The following is a 20,434-nucleotide window of genomic DNA, read 5'->3' as shown; positions in this document are numbered from 1 at the left end:
GTAAACTTTGCTGGTTTTTATTTCCTTGTCTACGTTTGGATTTTATAAGCACAGCTTGTACATAAACCACAAAAAAATCTTTTTCTTTAATATTCTTGTGGAAAATAATAAATGAACAAACGAACTAAATTCTTGGGTAAGATAAGAGCATTTTCACAGAATGTGACGTTTATTAATATTGGACGAGACAATAAATAATGTGGTTCAATGTTATCTTATCTTACGGAAATGAATTTTCATAAACCTGCAAAAAAAGGAAAGGAAATGAATTGTATATTATATATATTATAGATGAAATGCGTATGCCAGAGTTTATTCAGTCTATTCAATGCATAGAAGTGCTATATTTATTGCCACAACATGCTAAATTGTAACCTGTTTTCTTTTATTTCTACAAACACATATTTGTCTTATAACATTTCTGAATTTCTGTGGGAGTAAGACACTGAAAAATTAAACGATTTAAACGACATAGAAGCAACTATAACTGTTAAAGATGATTTTAAATTTTGCCATTTCGTGCGTTCTTTAGTGATTCCCGCTTTTTTCTATTTAATAGATAATGATTATAGTAATCAAATTTGATTTGTTTGTATCAGGGTGAGACCTCCTGTTAAACCTGTATACGCATTATTAAAACCGTTTAAAAATTGCAGCTGAATTTGACCTTATACATCTATTTACTGGCATATCAACATTCTAAATTCTTGTCCAGTCTGGCATTTCTTTAAGTGCTTTGATTAACTTAATTTGGTTTGGTTTTACGGCGAACCAACACAATTTAAGTCAAGAAACAAGAAAGATAATTTTGGTTTTCCTCGGGTGTTACAAAGCAACGCCAGGGGACGAAACCACCTCACCTGCTGAAGCTACGAGATGCCTCAACTCCAGTAATTCAACCAATTCAGTCGCCTCTTATGCTTTTGCAGGGATAAAATGAGGCTAATTCTGATGCCAGAACCTTTAACGGAAATTCCTCAGTCACAATGAGAGCTTTGATTAACAATAGTGATGATAATATAAATACAATCGATTTGAAACATGTTCTTTCTTACGATCTAAAATAAACTTTAATAAAAGATCAGTTGACAATCTACATAACAAATTTATTGTCTTAAAGTGCAATAATTCATTTTCTCGAGTGAAAGTATTTTTGCTGTCACCCTAGACATATAAATTTGAAATTCTATAAAGATGTACTTGTAAATATACCGATTTAGTTTGATAAGAAATAATGTCTTTAAAAGTACACAAAGAAAAAACCTTGAAAATACCTTGGTTTGTAAAGCAATAAGAGTTTATCAGTATATTTTAACAGTTACGGATACTTTTCCTATATCAAACACAAGTTAATCATGAGAAAACGATTTTTGAAAGGCCATTAATCATGTGCTTTATAATGCCACGCATTTTCTGTTTAAAAATACAGAAAGTTCATACATAATAACAGTAAGAAAACAAAAAAAACAGTGCTTCAAAACACATTTTATACGCCCCAATGCTTGTTCTTCTGTATTTTATATGCTTTTTCTTGTTGACATTATGGTAAATGTAATGGAAATGTTACTGATACAAATCAGTATCAGTGGCTTTGCTAACCCCTTTTTGTATCAAGATACAAACATGTTTGTTTGAAGAAAATTCGACCTATTCACCCCATGACTGATCTTAACGTAGTTCACGACATTATTGTTGCTCTACACCGTATATAACACAAAAGAAATGAAATGTTTCAACGGCATTATTTCTAATTTAACATTTAATGATTATAAATCTACATGACTTTTTGTATTTTTTAATTATATATATATCATCGGACGGGTTCGGCAAAACATTGCAAACGTTTTGCCAGGAGGGCGTGGACGGTACTTTGAACTTGACAGTTCCGTCCATGAACAGGCACAATCAAACCGACCTTGCTTATTTTCAATCTTTATTTAGGGCTTCTTATTTTCTCTATGTTATTACTGTGGTCTTCCTTATAAAGTCAGTTTTCTATGTTTCCATTGTTTTGTTGAATTTTTAAGGTATTCCGTTTAGTTTGTAAAATGAGATATTTGCTTTTAACGTCGTTTGTAACGTTTGTTAAATGCCCCTTTGAGTATAGTGGACAATATCAATGATTTCCCCCAGTTTACACGATTTTTTTTTCAATCAAACGATACTATAAATTGATTTACAAATAACTTAAAACTGAAATTAAAGCCGTTGTATATTTTTATATTCAATTATACGATATATATCCTTACAAGGATAAATTTATATTGTTGTTTTCTGTGTTTTATTATTATAATTTCGTGTTTATGATGATACCCAAACATTTCTATTATGTCTTTGCACATTTGATTTGCTCATGTTTTTGTACATGATACACTATTCACATTATTTTAAATGCTGAATGTTTTAGCAGGTACAGATCTTCCTTTAAATTGTTTATCTTGGCAAATATAGAATTCGTGTCTACAAGAGATCGTAATCTTAAAAATGAAGACGTTTAACACTTGATATACGACAACGTATATTCAAAATTTTGTAATGGCATGAAAAAGTTTTTCAAAACAGATATTTTACCAATATCTAAAAATGCATAGTCTTCAAAAAAATGTTTTATTTATCTTCCATTGGCAATAATTCATTCTATATCATTATCCTTATTATTATGATTTGCTTATATAATTCATTACATATAATGAAGAGTAGAGATGATAACGGACACCGTTGTCTCACACCTCTAAGTATCGGAAAAGTTTCACAAAAGTTTCCATTATTTGTCACTACACTATTACATAGTAAAACACGTGTAATATTACCCAATTAATAAAAGATTCACCAAAATTAAAATGCTGTTTACAAACATTGAATCATAAATTCACGATCAATACTATTCAAAAGTAATAAACCTGTTTCATTTTAATTTGTAAGTATTCGATACCGGATATTTTCCCCAATGAACCTTTGTTTTAATAACTAGTTTGAGCATTACTTATAATAGAGTTTATAGCTTACTTTGACCTACTTGCAAAAGCTGTTGTTGCAATTTTATCATCAATATTTAAAGGCTTACAGGACGCCAATTTGATAACAATAAATATCTCTGCCTTCTACAGGTATTAATAAAACAAGTCTTTGTTTTTGTAGGATTGTCTTTTTATATATGAATGATTTTTAGATTTTACACAATGAGTTTTGACTGTATCACAAAAGATTTTATAAAAAATTCGCATTTACTTTTTTTCAACCAATAATCTTTAAATCGTTAATTTGTTCTATTTATTGTTATTGTATTTTTATGTCTAAATGATATTTAGAATTATTGTTTATAAATGTGGTAGTTTTATGTTCCAAATTTTCTGTTTCCTTTTAAAGTTTTCCTTCATTTTCCATGACTGACGTTTCCTTTTCGCAGCATACTTTATGGTATGGTTTCTAATTATCCCTTTTACAATTTCCCACAATATATTAAGATCAGTCTTCTGATTTTTTTAAATGATTTTATTAAAACTATCAATGATTTTTTTTTAGTTATCATCGTTTAAAAAAGCAGGCCCCCTTCAAATTGCGAAAACAATCTTTTTTATCTCTATCAACGAGTGATCTGTTTTATATCCTGGCTTTATTCTGCAATAATAATACCTAAATAAGTGTAACTGACACCATAAATATTCTTGTCTGCTATAGATTATCATGCCTGTATGTATGTATGTTAGCATGTATGTATGAAGTCCATGCTTAATAAGGATCCATCCGCCCGTTTATGAACTAAACGCAGTTTGTGCTTTGAAGTACGGACTCCAGACATGTCATCAGTCATGCCCCCAAAAAGTTAATTTTGAAGCAAAAAGTGGTGAAAATATACCACCAAGTAATTTTCACGAAGTATATTGATAATTAATTTTTAGCCGAAAGAAGGTCACTGTACAGACGTCAAGGAGCACCAAATATTCAGTGACATGAACAAGTATAAAAAGACAGTAGCCCTGATAAAAGTAGACACAAATGACGAATAGTTAGCCAGTCTGAACTAGTGTATAACTTTGATCTTTAAAAAAGAATCTGATAATAAAATAGGGACAACATAATAAAGTTCTCTTACGTTAAGTATATGATTAAGGCTTTACGCACCAGCAAAGAGTTTTAATTATGCTAATAACCGGTAAACAGAACAGACATATGTGCTACTTTTCTAAGACACTTTTACTAAATTGTTTGTTTTTTGTTATAAAGTATACGTCAGCAGATCGTATGGTGCTAGACGTGACATTCAAGCATAATATTCAAATGCCATTTCCAAGAATAACTCCAAGTGAAATTGACGGCAATATTAAGACAATCTTAACAAGCATCTTAACTTCACAGTCAGATTTTTGCTTAGATATGTATGTGTTAAACAACAAATATGCGTACAAGTTATAAAATATATTGGGCTTGTTATAACGTCACATTTTCGGTGGTAAAATGTTTTTAACTGCCATTTTCCATTCACAAGAACTAGACAAACAAGAATCTTCTTTCATGGGATACTATTAACCAATAGATTTAAATCCGAAATCCTTTGCTTGTAATTAGATAATAATACTTATATAATCTTATAAAAACGTCCGATGCTGAGAATAGTACCCGAGACGGTGCCACTCTGTATCGCTTTCATGTATATGCATGCCCTCACTTGTTGAGTACATATCTATACATACTCTGGTGCTATTCAATTGAAAATAAAAAGATTGGACGACGGAGCTGTTATCAATAAAATAAACGTTATATTTGAAATTGAAACCCATGATAAACTTTTGTTAATTTTGTTTAAATAAGAATATTTTTGAAGCAATGTTCTAACTGCATGGATTATGTCATTCATCCAATTTATAAAGGATTCCTCGAAAGAACCATCAAGTTCTTTGCACAGCCAACGGATTTTGGGATCATATGCATTACAAAAGAAGATGGTTTATGTTCAAGTTTATTTTTATTCTTTTCAGTATCAGACTGATTCAGGACAAAAAATAAATATCGGAACGAATGTAGGATCACAGACAGATTCAGTTATGTGAAGAATGTCATATACTGATTTCAGATCGTGTAAACTCATTTTGTCAAAACATGTAAAATACAACAAAAAAAACTAGCCTATAATCATATACTAATAAATTATATCCCTTGCATACACGTTTTTTATTTGTTAATTTAACATGATCTTTTAGAAAGTAGAAATGATCAATACAAGACGAATAATAGTATCATAATCTGCTATGAAACTAAAGATTAACGTTCTAAATCTTAGCTTCTGTGCAATATAAGTTTATATGTGTATTAAGTTATTATGATACTCTATGAGGTTCATTCAGATTTTAAAAAAAAACACCTCGTACCATTGCCCTGTTTCCGAAATCCAAATTCAGCAGTCATCACTACTCTGCCATTTAATTGACGATGACAACGACGATGTTGATGATGATAATGAAAACATTCAATAAAATACAAGTAAAGCAAAATCTACTTTCAGGGCATCTTGCGTAAAATTGAGTTTTATAAGACATGTATTTGACAAATCAGTTTGCACGATCAGTATTTCTAAAAGTGTAAGAAAACAATGTTATCTATGTACACTCTATGTACACTATATATACACACAATTCAATATAAAAATACATGTGCCCTCGGACACAAAATTCATTTGTTAACAACTTTTGTATAAAAATGCCCTTACTTTCTTTACCTCGTATTTGAAACGGAAACGGGTCCAGAACAGAGGCCGTGACCGCTCGCTTTTTGTTCAAAGAGATGCATTAACATTTGTCAGTTCCTTTAACAAACTTGTGCCTCAACTGAACCTTAATTTTCTTAAGTATATTCCAAAGGTATGAAATCGTTATCAAGAAAGATATCTGGTAGCTATAAAAGCCGGTGTTATCAAATGCTTACAAATATAAATCTGTTTCTCCGAAATAATTCTCATTTTTCAAAAGTCATAAAACACAATACGGTGATATTTATACAATACTTCATGAACATCTTAATGGTGGCATATCTTAAATATCCTGTTAAAATATGATTTATAAAACATGTATAATATTATTTACAAAAGCCATACTGAATGAAAAAATGTAATATACAAAAATAATTTCGGCATAAATATAACATATTGTATAAAAAAGTTTAAGTAGGTAGCACATTTAACAGATGTTTGGCAAAATCATAGGGGATAAGGTCTATCGTAAAGTCAGTGACCTATAGATACTGTACAATTTCACAACCGGATGTATTTTGGTTCCACAGAATTATGTACAACTTGCTATCTCGCCTTTCATAACCTTATAAGGTACAAACGTGTATCTTATTCAGTTGTCTCCCTTTCAGTGACACCCAAACTCTTACGGAATGAATCTAGTTACTCGTCAAAGGGAACGATATTTGCGTAATCATGGCACAGCGATGGATGCTGGAGAAACCTGGTCGCATTCCTGTCGGGTGCGCATTGAGTGCCATTGCGCAACCGCAACTCGGTGTGATTGGAGCATGCGCGTCCAGTGACTTGATTCATGCGGACCAGTAGCGTATTTACCAAGCACGATGCGACCAACAAAATCATCCTTGCTTTTTGAGTTGTAATCCCAAATGGTTATTACAAGACTGGTTGTGTCAAGCTGCTGTGGAGTAATATTAAAGCTAATTGACTCATTAAATACCGGATCTAATGTGTTCTTCTTGAAGGTCGTCTTTTTCGTTTTCACTGGCTTCTCAAAATGAACCAATGTTATTTTGACAAACGGATCTGAAAAAAATAAAGCATTTCAATCTCAGATATTTTCATTTTTCATTTTCCCTAACGCTTATTAAGGTTACAGGTTATTTCAGATTACCCTGTTTGACTCCACAAGAAGACAGAGTCACAGAAATACTGTCTGATTTCATATTTAATAGATCAATAAAATCTCTATTTGTCTCTCCTTTTGAAAAATAGATATCAATGTAATTTCCAAATTAATTAAAGATACCAATTAACAACCTTCAGACAAGTTTCTTTGTAAACTCCCTACGGTATTTCATGTAATATAAGTCGTTAGAACATGACAAGAAAATCAATTGAAGCTCTATGTCCTGTTATCTTGAAAACATAAATCATTGGATAACGCCTACACATTGCTTCAAAAGGAAACCACCGTTTGCTATCTTTGTTCTACTTGTATATCACATTAAATTCTATTAAACACAAAATGATGTTGAAATTTCATAAATGTCTCGACGGGGTTCAGCAAAGGTGTGACATTACAATAAATATTTACGCTTAATTAATCCAAAATCAATCAATCAAAAAGACGGTTTGTTTTTGGTATCTTTTGAGAATCGGGAAAAAATTGATGAAAAATGAATCATTTTCAAGACTGCGTTAAATAACTAATAGGTGTAAGCACATGTTTGGCATCTTTCTAAAATCAGATATAATAGAGAGAAAAAATCCGCTTGAAAATAAGATAATTTTGTTATATGCGCTCGATGTATATTCTTGATTATACGTATGTACTTTATTTTAGAAATTTAAATTCATTTACTATATATAGTTACAATGTATTTACTATTTGTACAATGTCTCGATCAAATGACAATTGTAAGAGCCTCGATCTTTCTCTAAAAAAGCAGGAAATAAATTTGATATAGATTGTAATGTTTATAAACTAAGTATTACCTGATCCACCGATTATATCTGTTTGAAGAAGCTGCTTTGCCTTGATGACGTCAATGTTGAGACGCCCCGCACTTGGAAGGTAGTTCAATGACAATAGAAGCTCACCAAGGTCATGGCGATCCTGAAAAGGGTAAAGAGATAAATGAATTATTGATTTCTTTTAAATATTTAAAATAAAAAAGACTGAGAAGAAAGAAGTCGATTTTTTAAAAACAGAATAAGATTTTGAATCATTAATTATTGAAAGAATTGACGGTGTTTTTATTGAAACAGTTAAAGTTTTAAAACAAGTCAGAGTGAAAATGCCAGAATGAAAAATGCCAATCTTTCTTTCTAAGAAAATGTCCTCAGGGCAATCAATATTCATGCGAACCCTATGTTTTGGTTCTCATACGTGCACAAAACTTTGACAACATGTTATATTTCAATCAGAATTGTCCTGTTCGTTTTACTCGACAAATCGACTTCCTAGCACATATTTTTAAGATATTCAGACAAACTGTGTTTCAGATTCAATTAAACTTTAAAAGAATATCATCTCAAAAAGGTTATTTGGAATTCTAAAAGGATTTGTCTGTATGAAACATAGTAGAAACATAAATATCTGCATGATTTTTTATATTCAAATACAAAAAGAAAAAGAACACATGATCCGAATAAACGATTTGTATTACAGTCAAAATCATTTGTCACGAAAGAAGTAAATTAGATTTCCTAAATACACCAGATGCTTTATCAACACCAAGGAAAGTAATACGTATAGATTTTTGTATGAATATGTTACTAATATAGTCCCTGATTGCAAAATAATGAAACGTTATGAATAAGGTTCAAATCCGCACGCTTGTGTTCCTAACTTGATTAGTGAACAACATTCCAAATCCATAGAACTTCCATTTACGCCGGAATATGTTTCACATTTATTATCTGAATCGGCGTATGTTTTGTTTCTATGGTTTACCAAGCCGATGTTAATTTTTTTTTAAATGTGTTTGTCCTCAGGTGCGTTACTAAACCAACTATACTCAATGCCTAACCTAACAAATGATATAATAGTTTGTGCTTCGTTAAGATATTTAAGTTTTTATTGGTCATAACCTTTTAGTATCAATATATGATATAAAAACATCATTGGTGAACCTTTTGCTGATGTCAAGAACTTGCAAAGAGAAGTCTGGAAGTTAAACTCATTTGCATATTAATGAATCATTATATCTGACACTGCATACGGCGGCAGAAATGGGTAACTACATTCGTTTTTTATTGGCAAGACAATAGTATAGACACAGTCGGAAATATAAATTTCAAGGTTGACATTTAAAATTTACATAGACTTCTTGACTTCAGACATGGTTCATGTACTCTGTACTCAATGTAAACTTTGATCTCATTAACACGACAAATGAAATTCAATGACCTCATTTTCTTACTCCAGTTTAGCATAATGTAATCACTTTTTGCCCTTCTCAACTATACTTGTATAATGAATATCTATATGTAACCAGTTATTTTCCAAAAGCGGTTTACCAAGTGCATCAAGACCTTTATAAATTTATTTTGCCATCATACTACTTATCGAGCAACAAAAACATGGCGTGACAACATAGTATCTGTTCGCACTGAACTCGATCACACTAAATTTGTCACGGAAGACTTATACCAAAGTGATATTTTGAAACAAATTGTTATATATTTGTATTTGTTTTAAATAATTGATGAAATATGTAAATATAATCTTCTTGAACTGCTGTGTCAAGTCATATTAATGAAAAGAAAGGAAATATTTTATCTTTGACAGAGTAATTTGCTCTGTTTTATATCGAGGAAGATATATTACAGATCTGGATAAATCGTGCTTGATGCTAGATTTTCTACGGAGAAAAACAAGTTCAATGTCATTCTTTTTTTTCTTTCTTTTTTATTGATGTTTTTTGTTTGTTTGTTTTTTTTAATGATAATTCAACTAGGTTTCGATTTTTGACGCCATTGTTAGAAATTCACTTAACACTTAAATGTTTAGTAAAATTAAGTGTGCCTAGGTGTAGATTTAGGAAAGAATTTGTGCAATGGGTGGTGCAAAATGTGTTTTATTATTCCAGTGTTAGGTAGGTAGAATACGATTACAAAATATCAAATTGAGTTTTCAGGCTTTATACTGATGTTTTAAAAGCAGTTCCAATAGCAGTCGGATAGAGACACATCTAATTATGTATTCTAAAAATTATTTTACAGAATGACGCGTGCTTTCCTTGATGGAAATATATATATATATATAACAATTTAAAAAATGCATAGTAACTTTACACATGCATCATACAATACCATTTATTTCATGCTTTCCAGTGTTTTATTGTAATATATCAGATGATTATATTCTGATAAACCACTAGTGAAATTTATAAAATATAATTTTCACTGTAGCCGGACTATATCTGAATGCGGATGAAAAGAAAATCATAACTACATGGAATAACAGGCAGAAATAAATGCCGTCATACGTAACTTTTGCTTCTTTAGGAAAAGAAAGTCAATGTCACCATACATCACGTTAAAAATGTATCAAAATTAGAGAAATTTAACAGAACTATATTTCAAAATTGACGATGTGACGTCATGATGTAATGACGTCACAAAGGCGAATGCGCGACGTTACGCGGCAAAATCAGTAAAAAAAAAATGCTTAAATCACTTAAAAAGCATGAAATAAAAAGAAAATTTATTTGTTTTACATATAAGATTGAAATATATTTCATTCGTGAACACCAGCTATTACATTTTCACTCGTGGCTACGCCACTCGTGAAAATATTGCATCTGGTGTTCACTCAGTGAAATTATATGTCAATCTTACATGCAAAACAAACAAATATCCTCTATTTATTTAACCCGATTTGTCCAATTGGTTTTTATTATAACTGAATTGTAATCTTACAGATATATCAAGTAAATGAGTGATTCAGATTGAGACAGCGTTCGTCGTGTACATATATTTATTTTTCACATATATAAGTTTTGCCTTGCATATTCATGAGGTTTTTTGTTGTTGTTGTTGTTTTTTTTTTTTTTTTTTTTTTTTTTTTTTTTGGGGGGGGGGGGGGGGGGGTGTTGTAGTTGTTTTTATTGTTGTGTTTACTTTACTGTTCGACAATAATTTAGATGTTCGTAAAAACAGATGAAGTATATGAAGAGAATTATTTAATTATCCGAACCATTCACAGTAACTAAATAACAAAAGAGGACAGTGAACATTGCTGTATTGATGTATTTGCGGCCTCATGTTACTATTTAAAACATGTAAATTGTTGTTTGCTATTGTTTTTGCACTTATTATTTACTACTATTTTCTCATTGTTATTTGATGTCATATTGTTTATTGTCGTCAAAATATACCCATCCTGAGAGAATCATATCATATTATTTTAGTCAGAAACATCTCTTGATATGTTGTTTACAAATAGATGCATTTAGATGTCAATTAGTACCATTGATTCTGGATAATTACAGCATATTGCGTCGTTATCAGAGGTTAATGCGTTAATTCTAAGAAAATGCATGATTTTCATAAAATTATAAATTTATATGCTTTATCGCATTTGATGTAAAAATGGTAACTAACAAAACTATTCTAACAACAAACTGCATTTAGGGCATTTCGCCACAGTAATCTTGAAAACATAAATTGTGCTGTCACGCACATAAGCTGTTGACGCACATGATCTTATTTAGCCTTGTGTGGCAACATTCTAATTGGAATACCAGGATACAATTGTCCGAAAAGAACGTTAACAATTAAATGGGCATCAATGTAAATGTAATTTAAGTTCAATAAAATCCTAATAGATAATTTCGCTCTTTTACATGTTTTTCGTGGACTTAATATGTAACATTGTTGTACCGAATAGAGTCCGCAATAAATTGTTCTATGGTTAACTTGTAGCAAGAAATCGATTTCCTCATTGGCTGATGGTGACAAAAGCAGACTGACGATCTTGTATGAAAGCGCTATAAGGTTGACCTTTTGAAAAGGAAATGAGTTTCTCTAGGAGTGTTGCTTAATGAAGATTGGCTCATATAAATATATACTGGAGAATGTCTCCCTTTACAGGGAAATTGAAAGTAACTTGTATAGAATATAAAACAGTTCTTACGCTCTCAAAGTCTATCCAATTAGTTATTTTCAAACAAAGAACAAAGTCACATTCGTTAATTTGTTAATATTATACGATTTCTAATTGTTTTTAGGTGAAAATTTATTTCTTTTCCAGTGCTGACTTATTAAGTGTATTACCGTCTTAATGTGCTTTTTAAAATAAAGTATGTATTCTTGCCATGAACAACGCATAAACAGTTATAAAAATGTAAAGACGAGTATCAAAAATGTAGCTTTTGTGGACCCGTATATCTCTGACTTCAGTCCATAATGCTTTTCCTACATTAATTTATCTGATATAGTTTGATATATATGTAACAACTAACGAATCGTTTAGTTATCTAAATTAAAGGTATTGTAGAAAAAACAACCACATTTAAAAAGCATTTATATGCAGTAGTCAAATATTGTTGTTGTTTTTTCTTTCGTTCGTAATCAGCAGTTTTATACCTTGCAATGGGAGGGAAAACAAGTTATATAAATTTGATACATTTTCCAGATGTCAATTTCAATGACAGCACGTAGAAGAATCTAAATTATATATATATATAAAAGTAAAATCTCTAACTTGCCGTATATAAGCAAAAACGCTAATTTAAAATTGCCGTAGCTTTCGGCCTTGCGGCCTTCTTCAGCAGCATTTATTTCACATACCAATGAAATGTGAAATAAATGCTGCTGAAGAAGGCCGCAAAGCCGAAAGCTACGGCAAATTTAATTTAGCGTTTTTGCTTATATATATATATATATATATATATATTTATTTATTTTTATATCTGGGTAAATCATTTTAATATTGCGTCTAACAGCGTGATGCTGTTTTATTACATAAAAAAGGTATTAATATTTCTACCATCAGCGCCAATAACATGTCTGATCACATTGTGCTCAACGTGCCGTTGTCATATTAGCTACTAGAGATTCTACGCATTTGTACTTCAACGTAAACCACTGAATTACGTGATTAACATTGGTGGTTTTAATAGTTGTTATTGAAACTGAATATGTGCGTTTTGAAAAGTTTTTTTTTTATAATTTGATAGAGAAATAATTTAGCACATTTTTGTCTGTCACTTTGGTTATTAAACAAATTGCTCTTTCGAAATAAGCTGTTGGTAATTTGGCAACCATGTTAATACGTTTGTTTTCAAATATTTACAAAGATTTAAAGTAATTGTTTCAACGTAAGCGTGCTTACATGCATGTATCTTTGGTGGAAAGGTTTGTTGCAGATTTAGCTATAAGATCGATACTGATTATATAATTAAATCGGTTCTTGCGTGATTAGAAAAGAAAATGAGTTATTTAAAAATAGAAATAGATTGCATAAATTGCAACTAGGTAAAAGATGTTTTATTTGCGCTTTGAACAAACTTGTCTCTCTCTCTATATATATATATCTTGAAAACATTAAAATATAAATGTTCATGTTGTATTCAATTATATTTGTTGGTCAAGCATATAAAGGGTTAATTAAGACCAATATAACATATTGGCTAACAGATTTTAAATGTACAAAAGGTATACTCTTTTTCATTGAAATATTCAATGTTATACTAGTATTTCAATCAGTGTGTCGAAAAATTTGTTAACTAAGACGAAGTTGATTGTTTTGTCGGGTTGATTTTAACTTCCTTTACAATAATTTATATCATTATGATGTTTATGCGGAGTTGTTTTGCCTGCAGTCTAGCAACAGTGTGCCAAATAAATTCGTATTGCTGACGCCTTACGGTTTATGTGACAGCTCAGAAAATTGGTCATTATGGAACTAATCGATCTTTCTGAATGTTTCTCTCTGTCCGCTAACTTGTCATCGAGATATGTATCTATTCTTGGAAGTTTGTGATTTGCCTTGCAGGAAAAGTGTGACATTTTATAAATACGTATTGTATTCCACTGAGGGTTATAGAACAGAATGTTCACCCGAGACAGGTGATGTAAGCCGCCATCCGAGACGCTAGCCGAGGTGGACATTATCATGTCAAGGGTGAACATTCCGTTCTTGGGGTGTGATATTAATTTTATTATTCTGAAAAGCCAAGAGTTTTAAAGTGCCCCTAATATTTAAGCGAGGGAAGGTAACCGAAATGAAATAAGGGAAAATAAATAACGAAACCCAGTATAAGCGAGCATGTCGTTTTCCAATGCCAACGGGCCAAAATGTGACTAATATAATCGCTTATTGCGTCGATGTCTTGGCAAAACATAGATCTGACAACGAATATATAAACAGGTAATCTACACTTACAGTGACGCACGGTAATAGAGGTTTCCATGCATGAATACCCTTCACAAGATTCAGACCCTCGAGCGGGAAAATTACCCACCAACATCACAAAGGTTACAAAGCAAATAAATTACGTGGGGCATGATAATTTAAATTCCGATGAAAACAAGTGTTAATATCCGGGCGATTTCTCATTTTTTCTCTGGAACTTATTGGTTTTTCTTTCCTACTTACTGTTTTCTTTTGTCTCCGGCCAAATATTGTTGCTGATATATAATTAATATACGAGATAGATGAGGTTCATAAAAAGCCGTAAGAAATATTAATATTTGTAGAAACATGAGTATTTCTTTTAATGTTTGCATTAGTTATTAACCCAATTGATGAAAAATGTATGTTGTTTCTGCGACTTATGTTAACACCGCAACCTACCATACGCCTGAACTTGTCTCCTTAAATTTTGAATAAGAAATAATTGAATAAAAAATGATGATGATGATGCTGATGATGATGCTGATGCTGATGATGATTTTATCGTCGAAATTGATTTAGTGAAACGTATTGATTTTTTATCTTTCAGTATGAAAATGGTAATGAAATATCGTCATGAATTTATTTGTGATAAGTCATTGTTAATTTTGCTGACATAATTTGACATAAGTCTTACTATAAAGTAAATTATTCGTAATCTCCTATAAGTGACAACAAAGTTATGTCAGAATCTATAGCAAATTTTGAAATACAGTAGTCTTGAATTTACTCGTATGACCTGATAGTGGAACAAATACTCAAATGAAATCTATTTATTTGACACCTCATATTGAAAAATACCTAGAAATGTCTTTTTTATGGTCTAAACATTGCCATTCTGTCAAGTTTGTCGACGACGTCATATTTCAGAATGTGGTTAGAGAGCATAGAAGATATTTCTTCTGCAATTAGCAATATCAATGGCGTTACTATATTTAGTTTTAATTAGCACATGGTTTTTTTTTGTTTTAAACTACCTATAGGGACTCTATACATGTATACTTAACTTCACTAATATAATAGCTTATTGCGTCGGTGTCTTGGCATAACATAGATCTGACAACGTATATATAAACAAGTAATCTACACTTACAGTGACGCACGGTGATAAAGGTTTCCATGTGTGAATACCCTTCACAAGATTCAGACCCTCGAGCGGGAAATGCACCTGGCCGATGTTACAGTGTCGTGAAAATTTATCAAAGTCTTTCACCAAAATCTCCAGCGTCCTCTCCCCGGTCTCCTTAAACGGGATTTCAAACATGAAATATTCATTCCAAGTCGGTTCCTGAGTCTTCCGCTGTACAGAGGTTTGGTGAGAGTTTTTAGAGTCAGGGATTAGTGACACACGACAATATGGATTAGAATGTGCCATATCTTGTTTATTTTCGTCCAGGCAGTATGGAGGGGGCAATTCTTTCGCTTCAATGATTTTCACAACCAAAATGTTTGTTGATACTTCATACTGTAGTCCAAAATGAATTTGTCCGAGTTGATATTTAGATAGTTTTTCCTCGTCTGTGAGGCAAGTCTCTCTGTTTATTTTTTCAGACTCGTACAAATCTTTCTGAAAATTTTCAATTGTTATTTCGGTTTCGCTCGGCAACCGGCGACGCCCTTGTTTTGGTTGAATTGCTTCTTTATTCGCAGCCCAAAACTCAATCGGTTTCATATCAATTATCGGGGTCGTCGTCGGTTTACGGTATTCAAAAGAAAACTGACTCGCTGATGTGGCTGATGATACGGAATCTGTACGGGAGACACTATCCGACTCGGAACGCTCACGTACGCTTTTCGGCGTTGTTGATTCATTAGTAGAACTTGTTGAATCAAGCCGAGAAATAGAATCACGGAAAGAATGTTGAATATCGGACTTTGTTATTTTCTTCACGGGCGGGTGAGTTTCTTCATGGCAGCAGTCACAACAACTGTAGTCACAGCATGCCAATGACCAGACATTCTCCAAAATTTTCTTAGCTGTATTCTGAAGAGAGAAAATTGAACGAAAATACTTAATCATCGTTACATATTTAAATATTTCAAGACGCTCACAATTTCAAATATTAATGTATAAAAACATTGTTTTTTATGATCCATTTTGTACATTTCTAAATAAATTTTAATTCGAAGCATTGTTTTCTTCTTCTTCGTTCTTTGTTTGTTTGTCTATTTGTTTGTTTGTTTTTGTAGACTTGACAGAAACTCTGTTTACGTGCATATTGTCCGCTCCATGTAATTATACATATTGTATTGAAAGTGCATTTTTCGATATTTTATGTATGTAAGTTAAAAATTAAAATTCGATTTCTAATGAGTATTTTTTCCATGATTCCCGTAGTCTATTACGTCTAATTCATATTAATACAGTTTTTTACTGCAAACTATTCAAATAATGAAAAAGTCGCTTAAAACGATACTTAAATCGTTCCAGTGAAAAGGTAATGGATTTTCATGAAAACTGTCATTGAGTTGCCGTGGAAACTATAGGTACTAATCATTCCATACATCTAATATTACTGGCAACAAATTGTATACGCGACCAGACTTTGACCCCTGAATCTACGATATTTAGCAGCCAATAGCAATTAACTAAACGTACACACATATTACACACCTTTATCATGAATGAATGGTATTGATATCATGGTTAATGCTTTGAAATATTATTATTTAATTCACCCAATAAAAAAGGTGAGACTGGAACAAATCACGACACTCCTACATATGACTATAAATATATATCATACTAACTTCAATTAGCAATCCATTGTCAAAGACTTTTTGAAAAAATAATTATAACCTATACAGAGATGTTAGGAGGGATGTGCTAATTATCCTCAAATAATTGTACAGTCACATGCGACAGAGCCATTGCTCACCTGTTGTGTTCATAATTAATGTTCTGCTGAAATTTCATTACTTGACTCTGTATGAATGTGATTTCTAAAACAATTTCATTCATAAAAAGAATTGTGGACATATAATATTCCACATGCTGGCGTGGCCATTAATTAACAATTCAACACTAGTTAGACAGCTGACAATTCAACACCAACAAGACAGTTATTGTAGAGAGTTGTGACCTGATTATTAATGTATCAGCCTCCTATCTGAGGGATCATGGTTTGAGGCCATACCAAGATTATGACAATAGCACGATCCCTTACAGCACAACAGTACTGATTATCTAAAGAAGGGAACTCTAGTGTTGATTCAAATATTTAAAAAAACCACATAGAATGTTAGTACAATAAATATGTTTTTAATATAATATACAGCTGGCCGCATATTCTTTTTTTTAATGGAAATTCAACGTTTTATGATAAGTGGAAATAAGAAGATTCAATTTTATATATACATTATAATAAGCGCTTGTAATGGTGTGCCTGTGAAGGAACATAAATTTTGTAGCCGATCTGTATTGTCTAATTTTCTCTGAAGCTATACACAAATCATTTAACATAAAAGTGCTGTATATTTAAAAAGAAATGTATATCTTTGTCAATGTCATGCCTTACAGAGTACAAATATGCGTATGATTACATCATTAACGGGGATATGACTCCATTATGCAAATAAAAAGTAGTCCACGCAATAAAAAAGCAAGAAGCGCCTTTCCAAAGAATCTAAAGGTCGTTATGTTTCCGAGAAACGCGTATCTTATGGATTCCTATCGCTCTCCTAGTTGTTATTGTTTGATTTGATTTTATTGAACAAAGATCCATAACGAGGTATTGCCGTGACCTTCAGTTTACTGTAGGTTTCCGGATTTTCACAGAACGGCTCGGATAACCAACAGATTTGTTGTTCTGGGACGGATCGATACAGTTGTTATTCATTGTCACATCGTACTATCGATTTAGTTCCGATAATAAAGTGAAATATCAAAACAGCGACTCTCAGAGATATTGACATTGATTTTAAAGTAAGAAATCTCATACAACAATATGTTGCTGGGCAAACCTATATTTCAAATTAAGTAATAAGCCTTTGAATTAATTGAAATTGAATGCCATATGGTGATATTTCAGCGTTTTATTCCTATCAGCTAAAAAGCAATATGGTTGACAAGTGCGGGGTGCCGTAAATTATTTGAGACAGAATTCAGCACAGCGCCATTCATTTTAAAACATTGCATATGATAAAACATGTTCTAGTTTGAGATAAATGAATGAATTACATTTTAACAGTCATCTATAATGTCTTATTTGATGTAATAAAAGCGCTGTTAATTAATCCAATATATCAGCAAAAGTTTCATCACATTTCGCTTAGCATGCAGCCATCAAATCGATATAGATTTACATGACAAAAAAAAATGTTTTTAACTCTTTAATATCAATGTATTGCTTATATTAAACTGAATTTAATATATGATTTAAAATAATTAAAATAAAGGTGGTTTTAATGCAAGCGCACTGCGTACTTGCTGATCAACAGTTGCATAAATTTTGTTTCACCACAACTATAGCATTCAGTCACATTTGACTATTTATCTATACACGTACACATATTTACTACCTTTATCTTTTACTTATCATGTTAATATAAAGTTATCTTATTTAATTCAATTTCTAAATTACATAAACTTGTTGCCCAGTGTATTTTTTTTTTATTAAATATTTTTTTAAATATACGCATCTTATTATAAATAAGAATAATTTCAACAACTGTATAGCGTATATAAAAATTAATAATTATGTAATTAAGAGAACAGACAAATAATGGAGAGCAATTTAAAATTCTTACCGTCAGTAACATCTTGTAAATGTCCACTAGAGACGTCGCTGATTGCTGATAGAATATGTTGTGCTCGGTATTGATTTTAGCCTATACCGAACACTTTTGAGATTCTCTACGGTATGGTAGAGAGAATTAAACTTTGTATCGATAACGTATGGCGGACACTCCAGAATCTTTCTGCGATATGAAACATTATTAAAATGAACATATAATATATATAGAATACATTAACCAATGATTGTTGGCAACAGATTTCTCCCAGGTATTCTTGTTAAACCTGGTATTCTGACAGATGACGTTTTAATTGCCTTGTGTCAAAGTTTAACCGCAATTACCAATGTGTTTGCCCTCAAATTCTCGCGGTAATCTGACGACAATATATATTATGCTTTTATGTAGAAATAATAATTTCCGACTTTATTACTAATTGCCTACCAATTCAACGAATAAGGGAGAATCTAATAATTGTTATGTGCAGGAAGTAAAAGTTAACTTAAAGCTTCGTTTTGCGCGCAAGTTCAAAAGGTTAAGGGTGAAGGTCGTGTTGAATTGACAAAACAAATATCAAATAGATTAACGTTACCGTAGTTTTCAAGGCACTGCAAAGGCTAACTCAATTTTTCTACAATCACCATCAAATATAAATTAATGCATTTGTTCAGATTTCTACAAGAATTTCAGTATAATCACATTGTGTGCGTGTGTGCGAAGGAGTCAGTTTTAAGTCGAGAGAACAGCCCTTGCCATTGGGCCAATGGTTTGTTTCGTGGTATCATGTACAGTACATACAATCGTGATTATAGCGTACAGTAGTCTTACTTTTAAGATAGATTCTAACCAATGTGCAAAGAAGACCCTCCAAACTTATACAAAAACGAATCTACAAAGGAATCAGACAAATAGTGTTTTCACGGTTGGCTCGAGAAAAATGTGTCTTTTTCGAAAATTTATACTCTTTATATGCACAAAGAATAAATCGCCGGTACAAAAAAAGGCCATGACACGCGAAAATCTCGCGGACATATTGCTAGGGTAAAGGCTTTAGGTCTTATATTGTGAAAAGAAGACCCTTCAAACTTATACAAAAACGTATCTGCAAAGAAATCAGGCAAAAGTGTTTTCACGATTGGTCCGAGAAAATGGTGTATTTTGCGAAAATTGATACATATTATTTTTATACAGAAAGAACAAATCGCCGATTTAATACCCCGATGTAGAATCGTGGTATAAATGTCTCACACGAATCTATATCTGAAATTAAATTTTACTTAAATTTAATAACTAAACTTCAATTAAATCATTAACTTTTTATTTACAGTGCAATTTGGTAAAATGCCCATATTATGAGGTTAATTATATACATTGTTGAGTACAATTCTGAAATGTATTTGTACGAGTACAAAGCTGTCAAACCTTTATTGGACGAGACGCTAGCCGAGTCTTGTGTTTTGCAGCTGAGTAAAATCTGTATTGTTTCCATCTCAATGTACAATGGCCTCTTTATTTCACTTTTTTTTTATTTTTAAAAGATCTTTGTGACTTCAAGTACAACAAGAGCTGTCGGTAGGACAGCAACGCTCGACTATTCTTAGTGCTTGATA

General features: G+C 31.6%; 1 protein-coding gene across 1 annotated transcript; it reads right to left on the bottom strand.

Moving 5' to 3' along the window:
• Window positions 1-5,149: 5,149 nt before the first annotated feature.
• Window positions 5,150-19,036, bottom strand: LOC132723869 (synaptotagmin-17-like). Its single transcript, XM_060708673.1, has 4 exons — window positions 18,840-19,036; window positions 15,184-16,074; window positions 7,682-7,802; window positions 5,150-6,769 (listed from the first exon to the last, which is right to left on the bottom strand). The coding sequence occupies exons 1-4, from the start codon at window positions 18,849-18,851 to the stop codon at window positions 6,417-6,419; spliced, it is 1,377 nt and encodes a 458-aa protein (XP_060564656.1). The 5' UTR covers window positions 18,852-19,036; the 3' UTR covers window positions 5,150-6,416.
• Between the last annotated feature and the right edge of the window lie 1,398 nt (window positions 19,037-20,434).

This window comes from Ruditapes philippinarum, unplaced genomic scaffold, assembly GCF_026571515.1.
Source record: "Ruditapes philippinarum isolate M1 unplaced genomic scaffold, ASM2657151v2 ctg1002_1_1_1_1, whole genome shotgun sequence".
Taxonomy (NCBI): Eukaryota; Metazoa; Mollusca; class Bivalvia; order Venerida; family Veneridae; genus Ruditapes; species Ruditapes philippinarum.
The sequence above is the reverse complement of the archived record's forward strand: the minus strand, read 5'-3'. Positions and strand labels throughout refer to the sequence as shown.

Bases quoted from the DNA above. Each gene is read 5' to 3' on its own strand.
- LOC132723869 (XM_060708673.1), bottom strand. The intron at 7,803-15,183 runs GTAAGTGTAGAT...TACCCTTTTCAG, and splicing joins CTTTATCACCGTGCGTCACT to GATCGCCATGACCTTGGTGA. The intron at 6,770-7,681 runs GTAATACTTAGT...TATTTTTTTCAG, and splicing joins AGATATAATCGGTGGATCAG to ATCCGTTTGTCAAAATAACA.